We start from the raw sequence: 17,444 nt of genomic DNA on the forward strand, positions 1-17,444 counted from the left end.
GGTGATTGCATATGCATCGCGGCAGTTGAAAGTTCATGAGAAGAATTATCATGTACATGACTTAGAACTAGCAGCCATTGTTCATGCGCTGAAGATTTGGAGGCATTACCTCTACGGTGTCTCGTGTGAGGTATTTACTGATCACTGTAGCCTTCAGTACCTGTTCAAACAAAAAGATCTTAATTTGAGGCACAAAAGATGGTTGGAATTGCTGAAAGACTATGATATCACCATTTTGTATCACCCCGGAAAGGCCAATGTGGTGGCCGATGCTTTGAGTAGAAAGGCTGTGAGTATGGGCAGTCTTGCGTATATTCCGATTGGTGAGAGGTCGTTAGCTGCAGATGTTCAGACTTTGGCTAATCAGTTCGTGAGGTTAGATATTTCAGAACCCAGTCGGGTTCTAGCTTGCACAATCGCTCGGTCTTCCTTATATGAACGCATCAGAGAGCGACAGTATGATGATCCTCATTTACTTGTCCTTAAGGACATGGTGCGTCACAGTGATGCCAAACAGGTTGTTGTGGGGGAAGATGGAGTTCTACGAATGTATGGCCGTATTTGTGTGCCTAATGTGGATGAGCTTCGTGAATTAATTCTTGAAGAAGCAAACAGTTCCAGGTATTCTATTCATCCAGGTACCGCTAAAATGTATCAAGATTTGCGGCAACATTATTGGTGGAGGAGAATGAAAAAGGATATAGTTGCCTATGTAGCTAGGTATCTGAATTGTCAACAAGTTAAGTACGAGCATCAGAGACCTGGTGGTTTGCTTTAGAAGTTAGAAATTCCTGAGTGGAAATGGGAGCGTATCACTATGGATTTTGTTGTTGGACTCCCACGGACTCAGAGAAAATTTGACGTAGTTTGGGTCATTGTGGACAGGTTGACCAAGTCAGCACATTTCATTCCAGTGGCAGTTACCTATTCTTCAGAGAGGTTAGCTGAAATTTACATTCGTGAGATTGTCCGCCTTCACAGTGTACCCGTGTCTATTATTTTAGATCGAGGTACGCAGTTTACCTCACACTTCTGGAGGGCTGTACAGCGTGAGTTAGGCACGCGGGTTGAGTTGAGTACAATATTTCATCCACACACAGACGGACAGTTAGAGCGCACCATTCAGATATTGGAAGATATGCTTCGCGCTTGTGTTATAGACTTTGGAGGTTCTTGGGATCATTTTGCCACTGTCGGAGTTTGCTTATAATAATAACTACCAGTCAAGCATTCAGATGGCTCCATATGAGGCATTATACGGAAGGCGATGTCGTTCGCCAGTTGGCTGGTTTGAACCGGGAGAGGCTCGGTTGTTGGGTACCGATTTGGTACAGGATGCCTTGGATAAGGTCAAAATTATTCAGGATCAACTTCGCACAACTCAGTCTAGGAAAAAGAGTTATGATGACCGTAAAGTTCGTGATATTGCATTCATGGTTAGAGAAAGAATATTGCTCCGGGTTTCACCTATGAAAAGTGTAATGAGGTTCGGAAAAAAAGGCAAGTTGAGCCCTAGGTATATCGGACCCTTGAAATTCTTGAGAGGGTGGGTGAAGTAGCCTACACGCTTGTATTACCACATAGTTTATCAGCGGTTCATCCGGTGTTCCATATGTCCATGATCCGGAAATATCATGGTGATCCTCTCATGTGTTAGATTTCAGCTCATTCCAATTGGACAAAGATTTGATTTACGAGGAGCCGGTGGCTATTCTAGCCCGGCAGCTCCGGCAGTTGAGGTCTAAGTTATCCTTCAGTTCGGGTGCAATGAAGAGGTCAGCCGGTAGAGGCATCTACCTGGGAGTCCGAGTCGGACATGCGGAGTAAATATACACACCTTTTCTCCAGCTCAGGTACTTTTTCTAACTCCGTTCGTGGACGAACGTTTGTTTTAGAGGTGGAGAATGTGATGACCCAAAATGTCATCTTTAAATTTAATAAGTAATTCTATGGTCTAAGACCTCGAAAAGCACTATTTATCATTCCTCGACTTGTGTGCGGAGTCCGTACAATTTTTCAAAAAGTTGTTATGTGAAAAATGGATTAAAATGTGAAATAGAGCCTTAAAAATCAACTGAGTTGACTTTGGTCAATATTTTGAGCAAACGGACCCGGATTAGTGTTTTGATAGTTCCGGTAGGTCCGTATCATGATTTGGGTCTTGGGCGTATGCCCGAAATTTAATTTGGAGGTCCCTAACTCAAGTTATGGCCATTTAACGAAACTAGTAATTTAAAGGCAAAAGATTTCCAAGTTTGACCACGAGTTTGACTTTTTGATATCGGAGCCGGAATCCGATTCTGGAAATTTGAATAGCTTCGTTATTCATTTATGACTTGTGTGCCAAATTTGAAGTCATTCCGGATTCATTTAATATGTTTTGGCACGAGATTTACAAATTGAAAAGTTTAAAACTCAAAGTTCGAATCGGGGTGTGAATTGTAATTTCAGCGTTGTTTGACGTGATATGAGACCCCGAGTAAGTCCGTATTATGTTATTGGACTTGTTGGTATATTCGTACGGGATCCCGAGTACCCCGAGAGTGATACAGATTGAAATCGGATCAAGAATTGGACTTAAGCAAAAATCTGAATTTTGGCCTTCTGTTGTAATCGCACCTGCAGATTTTTGACCGCAGGTGCGAGCTCGCAAAAGCGAACCTTCCATCGCAGAAGCGGCCTGGGCAGGAGGGGCAAAGGTCCGCAGGTGCGGAAACTTGCATGCACCCCAAATGCGAGGACTCGCCTGGCAGCCCCATTTCGCAGATGCGAGCTCGCATGTGCGAGCCCAGGCACCGCATGTGCGGAAATGCCTGGGCAGTGTATATATCGAAGAGTCCGACATTTTTACTCATTTTGGTCATTTTGAGCTCGGTTAAGGCGAAGTTTTGAGAGGTTTTTCACAATTTCGAACTGGGTAATTGTTCTATAACTAAAAGTGTTTATATTTCATAAATCCATGTCTATAATCATCCTTTATTTCGGATTTAGATGCAAGAAATTGGAATTTTTATAAAATCTTTCAAAAATAAAAATTTAAGATTTGAAGGTCCATTTGACATCGGAATTGGATAATTTTTGTATAGTTGAACTCGTAGCGGAACGGGTGTTCGGATTTCGCGAGTTTTTTCGGGAATTGAGATGTGGGTCCCATTGTCGAGTAATTGATCGAAATTGCAAGGCGAGGTAAGTGTCGTGGTTAACCTTGACTTGAGGGAATAGAACCCTTAAATTATTTGTTAGGTGAATTGCATGTGAACGACGTATAGGCGAGGTGACGAGTGTCTATACGTCGTCAAATTAATTGTTTGCATAATTATTTAAAAATCATAAATCGTTTTAAATCATGAATTAATTATTATATTAATTATTTCACTCATAATTTCTTTGTCAAATATTAATTCTTGAATTCCTGTAATAATTGTTGCATGCTTATTTGAATTATGTGCACTAATTGCTACTTGACACTTAGAATATTAAATATTAAACTGTCTATTTTCTCTCTGATTTCCAAAAATAAATTGTTATTGCCATTGTTTGTTCATAAATAAATTATAATTATTGTGTGCCTTGATGCTTAATAGTTTCTCATTAGACGTAGTATTTATTGGAGTAATTTTTATTTACATTTATGAGATGTTTAAAGTTATATATTGGGGGAACAGGTTGCACGCCGCAACGGAAATGAAAGTAAATATATCTATATTGGGGGATCGGGTTGTACGCCGCAACAAACTTATTAAAAAGTCTATATTGGGAGATCGGATTGCACGCCGCAATAGATTTATTTAAAAGTCAATATATACTTGATTAAAAATAATTATATGAGAGGGTTGAAAATGAATATATTGTGGAAGCGGTTTGCACGCTATAACGGAAATTGATTGAAATAATAATGGATTATGACTGTTGAGTTATTTTCAATTATTATAAATGAGTTACCTGATGTATTTCTATTATTTTTTGTTGTTACTAATATTGCGTACAGGTTAATGTAAGTGAATCACCTTAGCCTCGTCACTACTTCGTCGAGGTTAGGCTCAGCATTTACAAGTACATGGGGTCGGTCGTACTGATACTACACTCTGCACTTCTTGTGCAGCTTTCGGAGTTTGTCCCAGCGACGTACCATAGACTTGCTCGGATTTTAGCTACTCAGAGGAGACTTGAGGTATAACTGCACGGCGTTCGCAGTTCTAAAGTCCCCGTCTACTTTACTTTACATGTGTGTTTGTTTCCAGACAGCTTTATTTTATTCAGACCTTTATTTGTATTATTCTAGAAGCTCGTGCACTTGTGACACCAATTCTGAGATAGTATTTAGACACCGTTGTTTTATGGATTATTCACTACCTTTCAGACTTTACTTCCGCATTTATTTCTTTGTTATTAATAAATTTAAAAATTATTTTAAAATGGCTAATATTATTCTAACGTTGGCTTGCCTAGCAAGTGAAATGTTAGGCGCCATCACGGTCCGAAGGTGGGAATTTTGGGTCGTGACAATCAATCTCTTGAACTTCTGGGAGTTTGCCAGGTGAATGGGTGGATTCTTCTTCCATCAAGATTCCCACCCAATCTATTAGCTTGTCGATTCTAGCATCTTGATTTTGAATGCACTTGGTCAAGCCAGCGATTGCTTCTGTCAAGTTTGCCAACTACTCCTCCACAGATGAAGTGTTTGTCACCATGGCTTGCATGATTGTCGTGGACGATGGAGAGTAGCATGGATTTTCACACAGATTGATTCTTGATTGGTTCACGCTATGTGGTGTAAGTGGGGAGGATCCATCACTTGAAGCATCATCATCTTCCTTCACAGCAGAGTGCTTAGATTCGGAGAGGTCAAGCAGAGCAAGAGTTTTCTTGATCTTTTCAGCAACATCGCTTCCTCCTTCGGGTGCGTTTATGAAAGATCTTGTTCCTTTTGAGGATGAAGATCCCAAAATAGGGATTGAGGCAGACTACACTTGGGGTGTTTGTTATCCTAACGAGCTTACTTTGCTCCTCGTAACTGGTCTAAATCTTCCAAAGGTAACATTAATGATGTTTTCCACATCAGCATAGAACCTGGAATTAGCAGCCTTGGTGGAAGTTGAACCGGAGTTGATTTTCTTTGAAGCCATTTCAATATTCTTGAACTTTGGTGATTCAAAAGTTAAGATGATAGGTAGAGATTGTCCCACTGGGCGTGCCAGAATTTGTAGACAATAAATTTACGTTAAGAAAATAAAATCAAGACCGAAAAATATCGCAACAATCGTAGTATTTTATTTCAAATATTTGAGTGTTACAATCTCTATGAATCCTCCGATTCTTCTTTCCAATAGTAAATAAATTCAAGATCCCTTGAGTTTGATCTTGAATATGTAGTTGTTGCCCCGAACGATGATCTTGAATTGAACTAGCATGAACTTTGATTTGAACTCGTACTCCTTGAATCTTGATTTGTTCTTCGTTCTTGAGCTTGAGCTTGATCGCTTGAACTTGAACTTGATTTATTCTTTGTTCTTGAGCTTGAACTTGATTTCTTGAACTTGAACTTGAACTTGATTGCTTGAAGCTTGAAACTTGTAGAGAAATTTGCGGCGTTTGATCCACGAGTTCTCTCTTGCTTGTTGTTATAACTTCTGGTGTCTTTTTTGAGTTATGAAGATCAATATTTATAGTTGTGGGAGGGAAGAGTTATGATAAGAACAAACTCTTTCCGACCAATCAAATTGAAGTGTGACAAGGCCACATTTGATTGGCCAGAACATATCACTTGCACATGTGGCGCGATTTTATTGGCCTTTTAATGCGACTTAGCATGCCTTATCATTTTGACACGTGGCATGATCCTATTGGCTCTTCCGCTTAACTTGGTGTGCCACGTCATATGACACGTGGCACCGAACTGGGCCTCTAGGAAGATGACATCTTGGGCTTAATGAAGCGGGCTCATCACTTTAGCCCAATTAAACGGGCTAGCCTAATGGATTAAGACTTATTTATTTAATCCATATATATTGAACTTGTAATCCAATTATATTAGTCCAATAAATTTATTTGAACTAATATATCTTGAAATTAAAAATATAGTCTAAATAATTTTATGGATTTAAATCCATTAAAATTTAGATGCCTACGAATGGATTTAAAAGGATAATTTGTGCTGAACTTTCTCATTGTTGTAGGCTTGTAGCAAAATGATCCAACTGAAATTGTGATGTACTAGTTTCAAATTTAATCCTACAAAAGGATAATCTGACTAGGTCTAACGTTTGTTTAAAGATTCTATTTTTGGTATGGTACCTTTTGGTATCTATCAAATTGGATAGAGCGAGTAATGCAACAAAATTTATTAAGGCAGCAGAAACTGAACTTTCACCAATGAGACGTACCCCAACCTGCAAGTTCCAACGCATAACAACAGGACGAGGATGTGTTTGGTATATTTTTTAATAAAATATATTTTATAAAAAAGTCGTTTCTTGTATTTGACCACATATCAAAAGGAGAAACTCACTTATTGGCGGACGACATATCAACAGGGCAAAGTCACTTATGATCGGAAGTTATTTTTCATACAGATATCTTAACTTTTAATTTTATATGACTCGTTCCAACCAAGCATAGAAGAATACTTGCGGTGAAAAACGACTTAGGAAGTAGTCGTACCGAACACGCTCTAAGTGATTACATAATTAAGAAGAAAACGATAGCAAGTCCAAGTGATTACATAAGAAGAAAACAATAGCAAGTAACAAAGTAATCGATGAAATTGAAGTTGCTCAGCTTAGTCGATGCAAACATTTATTTCTAAGCACAAACAAGGGACGGCATTCTGATTACGCCAATTGACAGTTAGGGAAAGAAACATCAGGAGATAAAACAACAATCTAATATTTTATAAACCAAGAGTTTAGGTAATTTACCAAGTAATATACAAGAGGTAAACGTTAATATTTCTTAGAAAATAATGAAAGGACAATCTTTAACTTGATTGTTTAAAACTATAAATCGTTGATACTAAAAAGATTCAATTTACATACATTATTAGTGTAAAGAATTTTTATATTATCGGTGTCTTTAATCGATTGTATTAGGTAACTTTCTTTAATTATTTTTAGATTACTAATCTCAATTTTTATGGAGGATTATGTGTAGTTGTTAGGTGACCTGATACTGTTAATTTTTTTTAAACTATTGTATATTAGAGTAGAAGGGGAGCCTTGACGTAACTGGTAAAATTACTGTCATGTGACCAGGAGGTCACGGGCCGTAGAAACAGCCTCTTGCAAAAATACAGGGTAAGATTACGTACAATAGACCCTTGTAGTCCGGCCCTTCCCCAGACCCCGCGCATAACGGGAGCATAGTGCACTGGGCTTACGTTGCATATTAAGGTACGTAGAGAAGTTAAACTCAATTAAGACACCTACTTCCTGAACCTGAGCTCCCCTATATAAACCCCTTACAAGCTAATTATAGGAGTATTAATCAGTGGCAAGAGAAGAGCAAAGAAAGAAAAAATGGTCCATATCCCACATATTGTGGCTATACCTTATCCAGCACAAGGCCATGTTCTTCCTTTAATGGAACTTTCCTTATGGTTAGTCAAAGAGGGTTGCAAAATCACCTTTGTTAACTCTGAATTCAATCACAAAAGAGTCATTAAGGCATTATCAGAGAACGACGACGTGCAGAAGAAGATAAGCTTAGTTTCAATTCCAGATGGATTGGGACCTGAAGAAGATAGAACAGACCTCAAAAAGTTGACAGAAGCAATTGCTGAAGTGATGCCTGGGAAACTTGAGGAAGTCATTAATATGATTAATGAGTGTGATAAAAATGGAGTGTCATGTGTTATAGTTGATGAGAATATGGGATGGGCATTGGGAGTAGCAGAAAAATTAAACATTAGAAGAGTTGCATTTTGGCCAGCAGCTGCAGCTACGCTAGCCTCGTTATTTAGTGTCTCAAAACTCATTGATGATGGAATCATAGATAGCGAAGGTGAGCTCCTTTCTTACCGACTTACGTAAAAAAATATTTATGCAATCACGTCACTTTGATTATATATAATATTTTGAAAAATATCAATTGATAATTAGGTAAAAATGATAACTAACATGCATCGTCAGTTTTGTAATATTCAATAATAGTGTAAAAAGAGTTTTGTATAACTTACATCCATAAAATAAGTCCTATGTTAGAACCTTTATTTACTTAGAAACTAAAAGATTTCCAAAAAAGGCCTCAATAGGTAACCAGCTATTGTCTTATCTATTGAATAAGCATGACAAAGTGGAAGTTCCTAATTAAGCAACAACCTTACACGCTAGCAAACTCTACATAGAAAGAGTATCCAACTAGTTGTATGATCATTTAGCTTTGGGATCTTTATACAAATAGTTGGTCATATTTACTGTTTATTTTTCTTTAGTCATATACATAAATTATACATTGATTATATACAATTGTACACATATAATATATTATACTATTTTTTGTTTAAGCGATTGGAAGAGTGGTTGTTTGGGTTAATTCTTCTTTAGCGCTTTCTAACAAAGTCTGCTTTAATTTCTAGGAGCAATCTTGAAGAAACAGGGGATTAAGCTATCACCAAACATGCCAATCATGAATCCATCAGATTTCGCGTGGGCTTGTTTCCCTGATCCAGCCATGAGAAAAATGATAATCGAGCTCGTAAAAGACAACAATGAAAGAGTAAAATCCGCAGATTGGATAATCTGTAACTCAGCAAAGGAACTTGAGCCTGGAGCTTTTGCCATGTTCCCTCAAGTGTCACCTATAGGACCACTTTTGGCAAGCAATCGACTCGGATTTTCAGCAGGCCATTTCTGGCCCGAAGACTCAAATTGCCTAAAATGGCTAGATCAGCAACCACGTAACTCTGTTATTTACGTTGCATTTGGTAGCTTGACAATCTTGGATTCAATTCAGTTCCAGGAGCTGGCACTTGGGCTAGAGTTGTCCAAACGGCGATTCTTGTGGGTGGTTCGAGAAAATTTACTCACTGAAGAGGCTGCTGATAATGCTTACCCGAAAGGTTTCAAAGACAGAATAGGCAATCGAGGACATATAGTAAAATGGGCACCTCAACAAGAAGTGTTAGCTCATCCTTCTATTGCTTGCTTTTTAAGTCATTGTGGTTGGAATTCGACTGTTGAGAGTGTGAGCAACGGGGTCCCTTTCTTGTGCTGGCCTTATTTTGCTGACCAGTTGTTTAATCAGAGTTACATTTGTGATGTTTGGAAAGTAGGACTGGGGTTTAACAAAAATGAGTTTGGAATTATTGGAAAAGAAGAAATCAAGAATAAGATGGATCAGTTATTTGGTGATGAGGCATTTAAAGAAAGGGCTTTAGATCTTCAAGAAAAGGTTAAGTCTAGTGTCAAAGGAGGAGGAAGTTCTAACAAGATGTTTGGCAAATTTATTGACTGGATCAAGACAGCTCAATGAGCCTGCAATCAAACTCCATGTTCAATTTAACTTCACAACATGGTAGAATGAGCTTAAGAAAAGGACCTTAACTATTATATACAATATTCTAAACCCCTACTTTAAGTGAAATTTCAAGCTTTTTTTTTCTTCAATCAAATCTCTGCATTGGTGTATCCTCCCCTGTTACCATGTTGGCTTTCTTGTAATCATTGTTCTCAGTTAATACAAGCAAGCTTTCATTCAATTCTCTTTTCAGTTCTTTCGTTGCAAATTGTGATCTTGATATTGGCTTTCCCGCATGGCACTGATAATCTAGTCTAGCGTGCGGAGGGGGCTTTCGGTTGGCGGAAACTAATCACACAAAAATCGATTACTTTGCCTTACGTCGCCCTTCTAAGACATCTCATGAAAGCGCCGCGTAACAGTTGGTATTGGTCCAATCATTGTTCCCATGATAAAATTTTCATTTATGTCATATGTCTTTTCTTTTTTGGCTTCAAGAGGTTTAAACAACAAATTATTTTTATTTTCCTCTTCCTCATTTTTCTGATAGAAAATGTCCGGCGATAATACAAATCCCACGCCCAAAAACAGGGCGCGAAAGAATGCATGCAATCCAAAATCTTAAGGAAATGGTTGTCGTAGTCCATATATAACTTTTTAAACTCCTTTCAAAACCCATTCGTCACCGATGAAGTAACATTTTTCTAACAAAAGGGTTGAAGCTTCAAAGAAGATGCACGGGGATTGAAGATGAAGATATGTAGGCTCAAAGAACAATGTAAAAAGATTTGGAGAAGTTAAAAGCCGTTAGAAAATTCGAGGGTAAAGTCTAGAATCGGAAAGTGGAAGAAGTGAAAAAGGTTGAAGCTTTTATAGGTTGAAAAACAATCAATGCGCGACGTTTCGCATTCGAAGGCATCCAGCGAGTGACTGACACGTGTCCGAAATCAGAATGATGCGACTAATGGGACGTTTCGACTTACCCGTAATCTTGGTAGTAATGTACGAAGGAAGGAACCGAGGTTTATTATCGTTTCCCATCGTTTCGGCAAACCTACTCTCTCAAAAATAAGGGGACTATCTGTATACAAGGGCGGAGCTACAGTAGTGGGTGCGGGTTCGGGCGAACCCAGTGACTTTTTCCGGAACCCAGTATTTGTATTGAAATATTTACTAAATCTATATAAATATATACTGCTGAACCCAGTAACAAAAGGGGTTTTGGTTCAACGGTAAGGGTTGTGGGTTCGCTGGGAAAGATGGGGGTTCGATTCCCGCTGAAAGCAATGTTTTATTTTAAAATTTAGAACCCACACACTTAAATCCCTAGCTCCGCCTCTGCCTGTATACGGGTAAAATCGAGGGTAATGCATACCCCGATTTCCCAACGAAGAAAACGGAAGAAGGGCGTGGACGCACAAGATCGAAATCGAGGATATGAGCTCTTCATATCGAGACCTATGGAAGGTGAACGATGTGATCATCATCGGGCATAATAAAGCGACATTCTTCGGACCCAGAATGAGTTCTAAAACCTCGGAAAACACGGTAAATGGTTACGCACGACGGATAGAGGGTCGTGGTATTCGTCCCTAACCGAATATCATGATGCAGATCTTGTTCGATGTCAGTTACGGATCAGTAATTAACGAGAAATGAAGATTTTATCTTTTTTAGACTTGTACTAGGGATGAAACTCTCCTACTATAAAAAGGGGGAGTTTTTCTTTTGTAAGACACGATGTAATACGCGAATCATAGCAACACAAATTCATTTTCCGTTTTCTAGCTTCTGCTAAAGCTCTTATTTAATTGTTCTATTCTTCATTTACCATTGGGCTCGAATCAAGGGTTCGATCGAGGGCTAAATTACTGCTCAACCTAGGTTCGGACTAGGCCATAATATTACAACTGGTTTGATTGTTTACTCTATCTTTAACTTGTTTATTTAATATTCTTGATTATTTGTGTTGAATTAATCCACGTATCCTTAAAATCACATACAAATTTAATTGTTACCCGATTTAAGGGTAAACAATCCGAGAGAAAATGTCCAGTGATAATACAAATCCCACGCCAAAAAATAAAAGGGCGTAAAAGAATGCATGCAATCCAAAATCTTAATTAAGGAAATGGTTGTCGTAGTCCATAACTTCTTAAACTCCTTTAAAATACCCATTCGCAATCGATGAAGTAACATTTTTCTAAAAAAAGGATTAATTTTATTTTCTAATCTTCTGAAAACTGAAAGACCTATAAGTAATAACGTAGATTAACGAGCTATTTCGAATATATTCTCCTCTTATACTGCAAAAGAAGACATAATTAAAAAAAAGCTCTTGAGTGATCAGGATATGCAAATTAAACTATCAAGAAAAGAAGAGAAAAAAATGAGAAAACATAAAAACGGCAATCATTTACACCAAAGCCCAGTGAGTACAAACAATAGACCAGCCGAAAGCCAGATTTGAATGTTTAGCTGGAAATGAGCACATTCTGATAGTTGTGGTCGCCTGTCTTGTTGTGGCTTTCCTTTTAAATTTCCCTACAGTGTTACAACTCACCACATTTATCCTCTTCGTCTTATGAGAAGCTAACCAAGATTGCTTAGAGGGCTTCTCTCGTTTAGGTGCTCTTTATTAGTGAAATATCAATTTCATCAATCATTTCATTTCAAAATCAAGTCTCATCTAATAAATAAGGCAAGTGACTCTCCAAAACTAGCTCTTGGCCTTACGGGGCAGAACTGGCTGCCTGGTTGGGTGTCCGGTACGGAGTCCAAAATTTAATTATGATAGTTTTGGACTCAAACGACATAAATAGGTAAAAAAAAATTGAGTATCATTTTATATATAGCGCGGTTATTCACCGCGTTATACCTTAACGGCACATTTGTCCGTTAAGGTATAGCGCGGTGAATAATCGCGCTATATTTGAACTAAAAATTAGCGGGAGGTATAGCGCACATAAAGAAGACGTTATATTATAATGGTACATCCGGACAAACGTGTCGTTAACGGACAAACGTGTCGTTAACGAACAAACGTGCCATTAAGAATAACCGCGCTATATATAAAATGATAGTCAATTTTTTTTTTGTACTTATTTTTATCGTTTGAGTCCAAAAGAATCACACTTTGATTCTGGACTGGTCCGGTATGGGCAGAGAGAACATCTGAAAGGTTACTTCACCTTAGGTTATTCACCCGAACGATCACTAACTACAATGAATAATTATTTTCATAACGATCGTCTAATTAAAGCCTCACCCCTAAAAATTGCGGCTCTAGAGCTTCGAGCCGATAAAGATCGAGAAGATCACAAATTAGACAAAACTTCCTTCTTGAGGTGATATATTTGCAATTATGTGCAGTCTGTTATCGATTGCTCTTCCATAACTACTTTATTCCTGAGGAAGCCCATTATGTCAGTACACCAAAAAGCAAAAGAAGGGAATGGACTGGTGCCAATGATTTCTTTTTCCATTTTCTTTTACCAAGATATACCCTTTTCCTTTTGCAAAAACACTACTATCTGCTTCTTTTAAATAAATAAAAACGACCCATTGTCCCAATTTTATTAGTAGATCAAATGAGTAAGGAAGGAAAAATCTAACATCGCTAAGTATAAATTTTGTTTTTTTTTTTGTTTTTTTTTTTTCCAACTGTCTCTCTCTATTAATTCTAGATAAACATCTTTTACTTAATTCTAGTAAGAAAATTGACATAACTTTCAAAATCAGGTAATTGTAGTGGTATATGCAGAAATTCATTTTCATTTTATGTACGTCACAAAATTATTAATATTACTATTATTTTGAGAATGACAATGCTGGGAATTTGTCTGTTACTAGGAGTTTCTAGCTTCCCTTTTTCTTGATAGTTCAAAGACGATAAAAAGGAAAGGAAATACCAAGCTTCCTCTCCTTTTTTCATTTTTGTTTTTTCTCCAAATTTTGGAGGCATTCTGATATCTGCACATGTTCCTTAAAGCGTTACTATTACTACTGCTTGTACTAGTTGTCACTGCTGTCCATAACATAGCATGTGAGGCCATAACATGAAGAGCAGTGCTGTCTATTTCACTGAGATATCATGTGAAAACACTCAGAAAAATCACAACCCTCCCCCCCCCCCCCCCGCCATCTCTGCCGGTACCATCTTAGCTTAATTCTCTGCTTTTAATTTTTACGAAACCAAATACCTAAAAGATAACTACAAACATAAATGAATATAATACAAAGTTAATAAGTTCATCTCAACACGATACTTTTTCGTGAAAAGTACATATATGTGTAAAATTACGAAATCTTTAACAAATTATATCAATTTTTGAACCTATAATTACAATAGTGTAATACTAATACGTAGTTATTTAAGTTAAATACAAGTAAACTCTCTTGTAAGATCTAACATTCAGTGAACAGGTCTGAAACTAAGGCGTGGGTGTGGCTTCTGAAATGAATTTTGTCATCACATGCCACGGTTGCAACATTTACCCCTATGCCCTCAGCATTAAGCCACCACCTCAGACAACAGGCAGATTGATGGTGTTTGGACAAAAGCTAAATAACGAGAAATTAAAACATTCTATAAAATTAGGTTAGCAAGTGTTTCCTTTTTTCACACCATATATAGTTACCACTTGAAGTAAATGAATGAAATGAAAAACTCAAGCACAACAAATATTTAAGAACTTCATTAATGTCTAACCAACAATTCAAATGTGGCCCATTAGGGAAATTCAAGCAATAAGCACTTAAATAATAGTACAATTCAAGTGTACCATCTTCTTTCTCTCTGAGGAAAATAAAATCTAAAAATTGAACCAATATACGTTCATATAGCAAAAGAAAAGGTGAAGATTTTGCGAATACTATAACTACTTGATCCTGAAATTCAGTACCCGTAACCCACCTACCCATACATTACTTGAAACCTAATTAAAAGAGAAAAATAAGATTAACTCAAAAGAAGAAGAAGGAGAAGCAGCAATCTTTTTTTTCCTCCTGTTTAATTATGACTTAGAAAACTGCTATGTACTATACAGGATTTTGGTTATCTAGAGACTGGTCAGTAGTGGACCCATAGAAATCGACGAGCTTCTGTAAAACGAAGACCTGAGTTCTGAGAAGAACAATATAGTCAGCAGTTTCTTGAAACAGTTGGTCAACTTTGATTTCCCCATTGTTGGCTGGGATTAGTTGCTTTAGAGCCTCCAATTTTTCAGAAATAGAAGTACATGGGCCAATTCTACCGCTGTCGTCGACAAGTCTTGAGCTATTTTGAGATTTGCATGGTTTAGATCTTCTTGTCCTTATTGATAAGCTACCGGAGTTTAGTTTTGAGCAAGAACCCATTGGATTGTGTATTCTAATTGCTTTCTTTTGGAGGAAGAACGGAGGGAGCTGACGTTAAATCTGTTCCGTGCTACTATAACGGGAGAGAGAGGCAGCGCGTTTTGGGGTTTAAGTAATGGAAAAGCTTTCATTATTGCCACTTTGTAGTCAATAAATTACAGAACTACCATTTGCACTTTTTTGGGATTAAATTGCTGTCCTAAATATCAATGTTTTTAAAGGTGGGCGTAAGCCGTGAGACATGAGGCGTAAGTCTCACGGATCTTTAAATTTTATTAGTTATAATTATTTTAAGATAGTATAAAATAAAAAATAATTATAAAAATTATATTAAAATTATAAAATTATAACAAATAATCTATTTAAAATATTTATGAATTATAATTTAATTATGAATAATACGAATAGTATGACATATATTATAATCGGGAACGTCCTTACAACTCAAATATCAAAAGTAATGTATTCGATACGAAATCTTATACATATCGCTTAAGGAGTAATGAATCTTGAATGAATTTCGATATTATAATTTGATATTTTTTTTTAAATACTCCTTTTATTTAATATGCTTTCTATTTGAAAGAGAATTTATATAAAAACATAATTCACAATTTAAATATGATTCTCTAGCATCATTTATTTTTAAGTTTCAACAAGTTAATAAAGTGACACATAATTCACCATATAATACCATGATAACTAATTATTTATAAATAGTTACTAGCTAATACTGAGCTATTAAATTAATAAGTATTGTATCTCGTAAACGTGAAAAAAATAATATTTAGGAAAATAATTATAAAACAATTATAGACTATTATATAATAAAGACATAACAAAAGTTAATAAATAAATATTTTTTAAATGAAAATTTAAAATTTACTATCATAGCAGTCTTAATGGATAGCGTGCAATAATTTTTATTTTAATTATGACATAAAATATTCTCAACTTAATGATTTACGATTAAAAAAAGTAATTGAATAGTCAACGATTTATTAAGAAAAATTGAGAATTTACAAGGTTAGTTACATACAATTGCATAAAATTCTATTAGGCGAGCCCAGTACACTGGGCGTTAGGACGTAAGTCTCACGGAACTAAACCTCACACATAAGCCTAGGGGCGTTTTTACGAGAGCCCCGCCCGAATCCCAATTGTGCCTTTTAAAACATAGATAAATATTACTACTACTTACTACTTTCACTTCTATTTCATAAAGTTCAGGGCGTATCTGGGGGTTCTTTTCTTTCTTTTTTAATCACCAATAAGAATTTATATAAGTAAATTAAATATCTATGAGTATATATTTAAACTAATAGCAGTAGATGATAAAGCATATAATCCATAGGTTCAACCGATCTGATATAGTATATAGCTATTAGGTTCAACTGATCTCAACTACGGGAGTATATATATAAATATAAGAAAATTATTATTTTAAAAGTAATAATTTTAAATTTATAATTTTAAAAGTGTAATGAGCACACAATAAAAATCACTAAAGGTTGAACCCGTTAAATTTTAGAAATGAATGTGTTGTGTATTTGTTGTTTTGAATAGGTTAGAGTTTAACCAAAAAAGATGAAGTTGTAACACACCCAAAGTAACATTTAGATCTACTAACTTTTAAACTAACCATGATATTTCTACGGTTATAAGAAAACTTCATAAAAGTAAAACGAAATGTTTAAAGTTAAAAAAATTCAAACTTAAAATAGATATATACTCCATTATTTTTGGTATAGACAAAAGAGAAAAAGCACCCTCTGAAATGGAACAGAACAAGGAAGCAATACAAAACAAACATTAAAGTCTACAAAATGTTCGTTGTTATTCCTTACAATGCTTATATTAGCTAATTGTCACGGCCCAAATCCTTACATTGGGTAGTGGCACCTGCTCGTCCGTGCGGCGCCTACAATTTCCCTCGCTGCAGGCCAGCCTGTTTCCTTTCCCAGGATTTCAAGCACGATCATGTGCCTGTTGGTGGGACTCGCCAGTAGGCTCGCCCCAACTTGTGCCGCCCGTAAGACGTCTAGGCCCTCGGCCCTAGACATGTCGTGGCGCTTCATCTTAGGATCACTATCCATGTGCGACCTGGGAGGATTGGACTAGGACATGCCTTGTCCTTAGCCCAAGACTAAGCATCACTCCCGCGTGCACAGCCCAATCCTCAAGCTTGACACTCGCCTAGTGCATCCGCGACTAGCTCGTGCCTCGCCCGAGTAAGGCAACCTTTAGCCCTTGGCCAATGTCATGCGTTTCTTTCTTGCCATGCCCATATATAGCCCTCGCGACATGTTCCCAAAGTAGTGCAGTGTCGCCCACAGCTGCACCTTTAGGCTAACGGACCATTGCTTGCATGGTTGAACCCAGGCCATGCTCACAAGTCGACACATGATGCCCCTATGACAGGTGCGTCAAGTATCCAATCGGCACGGAGGTCTCCTTCCAACATTCAACAACCCGCAGGGCTAGCCGTCCCACACATCGAGCCTCCAGCGCCTACTTGATGCCCAACGCTAGCCCGAAGGTGTTGCACCGCCCATAGAGTTTTCCTAACTCGTATGGGTACATTTGACACTTCTTTGAGTCATCTAGGCAGGCCCTTGAGGTTGCCCCCAAGG

The 17,444-nt window shown here is 37.2% G+C and overlaps 2 protein-coding genes and 1 long non-coding RNA gene across 4 annotated transcripts; 1 reads left to right on the forward strand and 2 right to left on the reverse strand.

Moving 5' to 3' along the window:
* Positions 1-7,476: 7,476 nt before the first annotated feature.
* Positions 7,477-9,694, forward strand: LOC104095255 (UDP-glycosyltransferase 83A1-like). Of its 2 annotated transcripts, XM_070195732.1 has the most exons (3): positions 7,477-7,998; positions 8,573-9,481; positions 9,541-9,694. In XM_070195732.1, exons 1-2 carry the CDS (start codon positions 7,515-7,517, stop codon positions 9,466-9,468), a joined length of 1,380 nt encoding a protein of 459 aa, XP_070051833.1. In that variant the 5' UTR covers positions 7,477-7,514; the 3' UTR covers positions 9,469-9,481; positions 9,541-9,694. The 2 variants fall into 2 exon arrangements, with proteins under 2 accessions (XP_070051833.1, XP_009599633.1); XM_009601338.4 differs by having other exon boundaries at positions 8,573-9,694.
* LOC138906597 (uncharacterized) lies at positions 8,244-9,594 on the reverse strand. Its single transcript, XR_011414074.1, has 2 exons — positions 9,541-9,594; positions 8,244-9,481 (listed from the first exon to the last, which is right to left on the reverse strand). It is a non-coding gene; the product is annotated as an uncharacterized lncRNA (long non-coding RNA).
* A 4,434-nt stretch (positions 9,695-14,128) lies between the features above and the next one.
* Positions 14,129-14,899, reverse strand: LOC104095252 (transcription factor UPBEAT1-like). The gene has a single exon (XM_009601337.4). It carries the CDS (start codon positions 14,809-14,811, stop codon positions 14,494-14,496), a length of 318 nt encoding a protein of 105 aa, XP_009599632.1. The 5' UTR covers positions 14,812-14,899; the 3' UTR covers positions 14,129-14,493.
* Between the last annotated feature and the right edge of the window lie 2,545 nt (positions 14,900-17,444).

This window comes from Nicotiana tomentosiformis, chromosome 2 (assembly GCF_000390325.3).
Source record: "Nicotiana tomentosiformis chromosome 2, ASM39032v3, whole genome shotgun sequence".
Classification (NCBI taxonomy): Eukaryota; Viridiplantae; Streptophyta; class Magnoliopsida; order Solanales; family Solanaceae; genus Nicotiana; species Nicotiana tomentosiformis.